The following is a 9,139-nucleotide window of genomic DNA, read 5'->3' as shown; positions in this document are numbered from 1 at the left end:
AAATCCGCCTGCCTCTGCCTCCCAAGTGCTGGGATTAAAGGCGTGCGCCACCACGCCCGGCGGCATATAAATTCTTAGAAGGTAAAAGATGTAAAAGTCTAGAGTTTGCCAAGATATTCAGTAATATTACTATAACTTATTACCAATACAATACCTTTCACCTTTTGTCAACTTATTCAAGAAATAATTTATATAACCTAGCTATCTGTGTTTTTTCTTTAGCACAAACTGAAACAACAGCAGAAAAGTTAGCTAATAATCATGGCAAATTCTCTATGCTTGGGAGGCAGAGGCAGAAGGATCTCCATAAGTTCAAGGGTAGCCTGGTCAACATAGTAAATTCCTTGCTAGCCTAGATGACATAAAAAGACTCACTCTTACTTCTCCCCAACCAATAATAATAATAATAATAATAATAATAATAATAATAATAATAATAGTAATAATAATAATAATAGTAATAATAATAATAAAAGAGTTTCAACTCTCATCTTTCTCAACTAAAATATTTCTCAATTAATACTTGCCATCCAGATCAGGTATTTTAAGAGCCTCAAACTCCAGTTCGCTTTTCTTTTTTCTTGGTGGTGGTGCAGGTCGAGATGGAGGTGGGGGTCTAGGAGGCGGGAAATTAGTTGGTGGGGGTGGACGTGCAGGAACAGGCTTCTTTGTACTGGCTACTATATCAGGTTCTGGAGTAAGGTGCCTTGGGGGTTTGGCGGGAGCCACTTCTTCCACAGCAGCAAAATCTTTATTAGATAAAGTGTCCAAGGATGAAGGATCTAGAACATCACCTTCTTTGACTTCCATTGCTTCCTTGCTTAATATTTCAGTTTCTGGTTCAGAAGCATCAAACTGTTCAGCTGAACTTACTTCAGTTAAATTATCAGTTTCATCTACTGTCTTCTCATTCTTCTCACAGGTCTCATCAGAAGGAAAACATTTTTGTGTTTCTAGTTCAGTTTCTTCAGTTACATTCTGACTTTCTGCCTTTTCAGAATCTTGCTGTAGTTCATGCTCTATGGCTAATAGTCCAGGTATGTTACTAAACTCTGTCCCAGCCACAGATGGACCAGCAGTAGCCTGATCAGAAAGTCCTCTTCCTTTGGAGTCCAAAGAGTCATCTTCCAATTGTAGTACTTTCTTACTTTCCTCAATAATACTTTCAATGATCTAATGAAAGGTTAAAAAGCAGTTTTAAAAATAATGAAGCTATTTACAATAACAAAGTAATAGATAATCCAATATATGTCAGGCAATGTCTATAACACTTCATTGAATTTAACCTTTACAATAACCTCTAAGAAGTTTCACTTCTAATTTCATCATTTTACATATGAAGGAACTAAAGTATACACAGACCAAGTGACTTATCCGAAGTTTTAGAGAGAAACAGTAATAAAAGGAGCATAAACCCTGAAAGTTTGCTTCTAGAATATATACTCTTAAACACTATAATAGAGAATCTATGTTAATATAGTCACAAAAATTCAGTCAACCTTGTAAGGTGAAGTCATATATCTTCTCATAAAGACTCCAAATGTCAAGAGTTCATTTACATAGCTCTGCCACACTAGCTGCAACAACTCCCTGCTACCTCTAGTTAATAAAATCCACCTAGGATAAGAATTCAATTTGTTTCAGAGTATAGGAGACAAGTAGCAGAATCAAGCTGATGAACACACTTGAATAAGGTTTCATTCCTCAGACTGAAGACAGACTTATGAAAAGAGCTCAAATGTCAGCCCACATTGCTCCTACTCCATTTTTCATGTCTAAGAGAATAATATACACAGGTGATCTATATCCTCAAGTAATATTTAGAAGAAAATATATCTTCTACTCAGTCTTTTAAAAAACTTACTAATTTTATTTTATGTACATTGGTGATTTGCCTGCATGAATGTCTGTGAGGGTGTTGGATCCCCTAGAACAAGAGTTACAGACTGTTGTGAGCTGCCATGTGGGTGTTGGCAATTGAACCCAGTGCTCTTAATCTCTGAGCCATCTCTCCAGCATGCCTCTTCTACCCAGTGTTGTCATTACTAAAACATTAAATCCCCTGATCTATTCATCCTTCTACTGTGCCAACCATGGATAATTTCTAACAGAGTAGTCCCAGACCTATCTTGGTAGAACTGATAATTACTGCTGTTCAGTAGATTCAGTAAGATTCACCTTGATATCCCAGAATGTTACAAGTAATAGTTTTTCTCTGTCTTAAAAGTTTTAGTAGTAGCAATTACCTCATTTTTACCACATATAATATTAACTAAGGCTCAAAATATTTATCGAATTAGGTGTTTAATCAGCATTGATGATCTCAGCGATAACAAAAGTCAGATAACAAAAGGTGTGAAAATGAATAAAATGGGTCATTGTAGAAGAGGGGATGGAGAAAATCTAAGACCCAGAGGCAATAAATGACTACAAGGAAACTGACTTCAGGATACAGCAGGACAACTGAAATATGAACTCACAGGGTTTGTGACACCATACATAAGACCTGTGCAAGCTCAAGTCAGACCAGATCCTACCATGAAGAGAGGTTGTTGCTACAAAGCTCCATTTACTCCGGCAGAGAAGCTACTGGCAACAGATGAGTGTGTGGAGAGTGAGGGTCTGTTTTCTCTAAGAGTGTGGTCCCTGGTAAGCTGATCATACTCCAATGGAAAACCACACATCCAAGAATATATGAGCAACGAAAATAGGATTTAATAGTTCTTTTTTTTTAAAAAAAAAAAATAGAAGACAAAGTTTGATAGGAAAAAAAAGGGGTAGATTTGGGAGGAGTGAATACCTTGAAAACACACGTAATTCTCAAAGAACTAGTAGTTTTTTAAAGACTGTATAAAATGTGAAGATATAAACTCAGTTGGGTACAATAGAATTTTTTAAAAAGCCTGGTAGCTATCTAGTATTTACTAGGCCCTGGATTTGAACCAGGGGAGAAAAGGGAGGCAGGTTAGGATGTAAATGGAAAAAAATTCAAAAAAGTAACCCAACACTTATATAAAGTGAAGGGAAGTTAGGGACAGGAGAGAAAGATTACATAATAAAGTTTGGAGGTTCTAGAGGAAAAAGAGAAGAAAGCCTACAGTGTGTCACATCCAGTATACATACTCACAGGGGTCTCAGCAGATAGCTGGATTATCTCTTTTCCGGATGAAGGATTCTGAGGTCAATCATTAGGAAATTTGCCCAAATTCCCCATAGTTGGTAAAATGAAAGCCAAAACTTGAAATTCCACAAAATATGTTGGATAAGGGAAAAAAAGAATACTTAATTCTCAGCAAAGGGTGATATGAAATAGAAGTAATAAGATTAAAAACAAGTTTGCAAATAAGAGGATGATAATGGAAAAGGAGGGTTTCCAGGCCTCTTAGTGCCCTATGTCTATGTACAGAAGAAAACATGGGGATGCTGTTAGACACAGTAAGAGCAAGGTTATTATAAATGTTTGACATAATCACCGTGTGTAAAAGAAAGGTCAATACAGAATAAGGGGTTAAAATAAGGTTGAAAATCATGTCTTCCCTAATCTGTTCTAGTCTCACTCTTCTCAATCACTATAGCATGAATAATATGATACAGAGACTAACAGGTTGGCTCTGCATAGTCACTTTACGAGACCATCACTTCCATCAGACAAATTTTTCATCCTGCTGGTGGCAGACTCTTACCATACCTATTTATGGTGCCAAATGCTGTCATACTCTGTGGATCTGGGAGCAAGGAAAGAGGGAAAAGAGAAAACAGAACTAAAAGTAACAAAGACGATGATACCAGTGTAGTTTAAACATCAAAAGCTCACTGCTTTCTTGGTAGTTAAAAAAATGAAACCTATATACTTTAATATGACACAGGCATTCTCATTACATACTTAATTAGACTCTTCAAACATTCTGCACATTCCCCATCTCAAAGCTATTAGTAATATCCTTCCTCTTTTATCTCTGACCACCTAAATCTTATCTATTTATCAAAACTCAGCTTACATGCTATGTTTGTCATGAATTTACATCTGTGCCTGCCATCAAATAGGAGATCGTTTCTTTTGGAGTACTCATGATATTTTGTAATTTAGTTCAGCATTTATTACATTTATTTTCATCTAATTTCCATATTTTCTTTTTGGCATGTGGTTTATAAAGGCTGGTCTCAAACTCCTGATAAAGCTGTAGATGACCCTGAATTTTCCTGATTTTCTTGCCTCCACAACCCAAATGTGGGATTACAAACTTTTCCCACCATGTCTGGTTATATTTATTCAAATTCCTCTACTAAAATTTAAGCTACTTACAGAAAGGGTAGTTAGTATTATACTCCTATAGTGTTTATTATTAACTATTAATGAATGTTTAATTCATCTGAAAAAGACTAGAACTTTATTTTTTTTAAAATTTATTATTTATTTATTACAAGTACACTGTAGCTGTCCTCAGATGCATCAGAAGAGGGCAGCAGATCTCACATCACGGGTGGTTGTGAGCCACCAATGTGGTTGCTGGGATTTGAACTCATGACCTTCAGAAAAGCAATTAGTGCTCCTAACCGCCGAGCCATCTCACCAGCCCAGGCTAGAACTTTAAAAGAGTATTATTAAGTCTCACTTTATGTTCCAGAGAATTTCCTTACTGCTTTTCCAGTTTCTATTTAAACTCTGCTTCAAATCACCTTTTTGATATTAACTATAGACAGGATAAATTGTAAGCAGGAAACAGATATTTTAAAGGGAGAAAATAAAAACTAGAGTGGTGATAAACACTATAATCCTAGCACTTTAGTAACTGAAACAGCAGGAGGAGGAAAAATGTGGCAAAAAATAAACAGGTTTCAACAATAAAAATGGCTAAATATAATTTAAAAGGTTTGGCAGAAGAATATTAATGGTGTATAAATATGAAGGACATACAAACATGGTAAGAATAAAATTTCTGCTCAGTACTGATGGTGCTCACATTTAGGCAGATTTCTGTGAATTTGAGGCCAGCCAAGTCTACAGAGTTCCAGGACAGCCAAGGCTAAACTGAGAAACCCTGCCTCAAAAACACCAAAACAAAACAAAAGCCAAAGCAAAAAGAAAGAGAAAAGGAAAACAAACAAAACCCACACCAGAATAAAATTCTATCTACAATGTTATCGGGAAGAAAATAAATGTATGCAAATCGTTGAGAACCAAGATTGAGCCATGGAAGAAAAAAAAAACCAAAAAACAAAAAAAACAAAGAAACTGTTCTACTGTAGAATTGTGAAATTTTTCCTATTTTTAAAAACAGTTCCATTTCTGTTCTATATGTTAATACATAAGAATACTTCTTCTCCCTCAAGAATCTCTCCTCTTCTATAGAAAAAAGTACTATCCGTGTTAAAATTAAGCCTGCTGTATTTACACATTTTATAAGGTTAGACCAGCAGTTCTCCATTGACAGCAATTTTGCCCCCAATCCATACCATATATGTGGTGATATTTGGAAACATTTTCGGAGGTCATGATTAAAGGATGATGAGAACACTATTGGTAGGCAGAAGAATTCTAAAATGTATACAACAGTGGCTACTTCCCTTCACAACAATGAATGTGAAGAGTGCTACAGATGGAGAAACTGCAAGGTAGAGAATAAGCTGTTTTGCTGGACTCTAGAAACTTACTGGCTAGAACAACGCCCATGGACCAGAAAACACTCAAAACTTATATAAGAAAATGAATACAAATATCTTTTCCTTTGGATGTTACACTGCTACTAAAAACTACTACAAATTTTACAATGCTTTTGTTTTTCTTTCCTTTTTTAAAAAAATCAATTTATTTATTTATAGACCAAACACTGTCCCCACTTCCTGGGCCCCCCTTTACAGAGTAAGCATGGATGTCCTCTGAAAAATGACTGAGACAGATGCAAATACTTATAGCCAACCATTGGCCTAGGTCAGGGACCCCTATGAAAGAGTTAAGGGAAAAGGACTGAAGGAGCCGAAGGGGAAGGCAACCCCCACAGGAAGACCAACAGTGTCAACTAACCCAGACCCCTGGGAGCTCCCAAAGACTAAGCCACCAACCAGAGCATACATGGGATAGTCTGTGGCCCCTGCAACATATATAGCAGAGGACTGCCTTGTCTGTCCTCTGTGGGAGAGGATATGCCTAATCCTGTAGAGACTTGATGCCCCAGGGAAGGGGGGGTGGAAGGGGAAGCACCCTCTCAGAGGTGAAGGGGAAGGAGAGGGTGTGAAGAACTCTGGAAATGGGGACTGGGAGGAGGACAGCATTTGGGATGTAAATAAATAAAATAATCAATTTTAAAAAGAAATATTAAAAAATAATAAAATAAAACAAAATTATTTATTTATCTGCATTCCAAACGCTGAGTCTCTCCCGGTCCCCTCTTCAGAGCATCCCTCTTTCCTATCCCCCTCTCCTTCACTTCTAAGAGAGTGACCCTCCCTAGGTAACCCCCATTGTTTTTTTTTTTTTTTTAAGTTGTGGTTATGTGTGTGCTACATGCAGAGATCAGCTAAGGATACCCTATGCGTTCCTCCATCACTCTACCTTATTCATTTAAGACAGGGTTTATGGCTGAGCCTGAAGTTTGCCTCCTTGCTTACAGGCCAGAAAACTCTATTGGGTTCAACCTGTGTCCATCCTTGCACTTCTAAACATAAGCATATACACTCATGACTAGCATTTTTATATAGGTTCTGGGTATTTGAACTTGGGTCCTCATGCTTAAACATAAGTGGTTTTGCCCACTGAGAGACACATCTCCCAAACCCCAAAATCTGTATTTCTGTCCTGTGAACTAACTTCTGGAGCTTCACAGGACTGATTATTTTAAAGCTATTATGGACACTATCAGCATAAGGTATTCTTGGTACTTCTGACACCTAAAGATACCATAATTTGCTATAATGACCTTTCCAGTATCTGTATTTTATTGTTATTCTGAGATGAGCTGGAGTTTGCAATGTAGATCAAGCTGACCTCAAACTCATAGAGGTCAGGCTACTTCTAACTCCCAAGTGCTGGGATTAAAAGTGTGCAGCACCACATCACGTCAGCTTCTGTAACTTTTAATAGTAAACTCAAGATTAGGAAAGCCTAAACCAGTAATTACAACCGTATTTTGCTGTTGGTGTTACTGCTTTGATTTTTTTGAGACAGAATCTCCCTTTGTAGGCCAGGCTGCTCTGGAACTTACTGGGAAGATCACAGAGATTCTTCCACTTGCTAAGATTAAAGGCTGGGCCATAGTACTTAGCAGCCATATTAAACAAACAAACAAACAACTGTTTCAAGGATAAATTACCAAGTAGATGATGATATGATTTCTAAAAAAGCCAATGTCCCTTGCACCATAAGGCTGACAGATGCAAAACATTTCCTAAAACAATTAGTATGTGTAGAGTAGTATGCTCAAACAATACAGAAACCATTCTATTTTAAATGTATCATAAAAATTTGATGTCATCTACAAACTAAAATTGACATATCTTTCCATCCAACCTTTTTAGATACATCTTGTCTCAATTCTTGTACAGGGGACTCATTTCCAGCTTTGTTTGCTGTATTCTCTGTTCCCTGTTGAAAGGAAGAGAAGACCAAATGATGACATCCTTTATTTAAAAGTTTGCTCAAAAAGGGTTGAAAGGGGGAAAATACAGCATTAATAAAGCAAAGACAACATGAGAATGTGCCTCAAAAACTAAAATAACATAGTAATAATACTAGTCACAGTAAAGAAATACAAAAGGCACCCACAGAGGGTATGCCACTGTGATTTACATTAAATAAATAATAATCAGCAAGTTTATAATTTTTCACATTTAAATGTTAAAAATTGAATCTAATTTTCAGCAAAGAAAGTTTATAATACATTTTTATTTAATATGTATTAGTGTTCTTCCTGCATGGGTGAGTGTGTATGCATATGTACATTTCTAGACTATAAGCTGCTCAGTCTGTATAATGTTACTTCTTTATATATTTTCATGGCTGACTACTTGGTATTAGATAACCAATTGGTACTCTTCTTTGAGGAAGAATATTTGTCCTATTTTCAGCATTTCTTAGTTTACTACAGTTCTTTATGTATAGCAGAGCCTTGTTGAAAAGGAAGCATTTTTTTTTAAAGAATGTATTTATTTACCTGTTTTTAAAGTTTCTGTATAAGTGTTCTGCCTGCATGTACATATATGCACTCTGTGCATGCATGATTCCCTGGAACTGGAGGACTAGTGGCTATAAGCTATCATATGCATGCTGGAAATCAAACTTGGGTTCACTGTGAAGACAAGCACTCTTAACCACTGAGCCATCTTTACAGAGCCAGGTTAGCACTCAATAATAAATGGATATTAGCCAAGAAAAAAGAAGTACAGAATACCCAGGATATAGTCCACAGAACTCAAAAAGGTCAACAAGCTGAAGGACTCAAGTGAGGATGACTCAGTCCCACTTGGGAGGGAGAAGAAAGTGATCATAGGAAGGGGAAGGAAAGGACAAAGGTGAGAATGGGGACAGGGAGAAGAAGAGGGGAACATGATCAGGTATTGGGGTGGGGTGGGAAACAGGACTGAAGCCCTGAGGGACAGCAGAAAGACAACCTCGGGAGGTAGGAGGTGTGGGGACCCTCCAGAATGCACCAGAGACTTGGGAGGTGAGAGACTGTCATGACCTTAGATGAAATGCCCTACAATGGGGAGAGGAAACTTGTAGAGCCCACCTCCAGCAGAAAGACAGTAGTATATCAAGTGAGGGAGGGGGTTGCCACCACACAGTCAAAATCTCAGGCTCATAATTGTTCCTGTCTAAAAGAACTGCAGGGACAAAAATGGAGAAAAGTCTGAAGAAAAGGAAGTCCAGCAACAGGCCGAAAGTGGAATCCAGCTCAAGGGGAGGCCCTGAGGCCTGACACTATTACTGAGGCTATGGAGTGCTCACAAAAAGGGACCTAGCATGACTGCCCTCCAAAAAGACCCAACAAGCAGCTGAAAGAGTCAAATGCAGATGTTTACAGCCAACCAATGAACAGGAGCTGCTGACCCCTGTTGTTGAATTAGGGAAAAGCTGGAAGAAGCTGAGGAGGAGGGCGATCCAAGGGCGATCCTGTAGGAGGACCAGCAGTCTCAACCTGGACCT

At 37.7% G+C, this 9,139-nt stretch overlaps 1 protein-coding gene across 2 annotated transcripts in view; it reads right to left on the bottom strand.

Moving 5' to 3' along the window:
- Positions 1–9,139, bottom strand: part of Wdr44 (WD repeat domain 44) — a 102,137-nt gene that overhangs the window by 48,250 nt on the left and 44,748 nt on the right. The window contains exons 3-4 of one of the 2 annotated variants that reach the window (XM_031348806.1): positions 7,505–7,579; positions 528–1,173 (exon numbers count right to left, since the gene is read on the bottom strand). In XM_031348806.1, coding sequence (XP_031204666.1) covers positions 528–1,173; positions 7,505–7,579 — 721 coding nt within the window. The remainder of the gene's footprint in view (positions 1–527; positions 1,174–7,504; positions 7,580–9,139) is intronic. The other variant, XM_031348900.1, reaches the window with a different exon arrangement.

This window comes from Mastomys coucha, chromosome X (assembly GCF_008632895.1).
Source record: "Mastomys coucha isolate ucsf_1 chromosome X, UCSF_Mcou_1, whole genome shotgun sequence".
Taxonomy (NCBI): Eukaryota; Metazoa; Chordata; class Mammalia; order Rodentia; family Muridae; genus Mastomys; species Mastomys coucha.
This window is presented reverse-complemented; position numbering and strand designations above follow the sequence as displayed.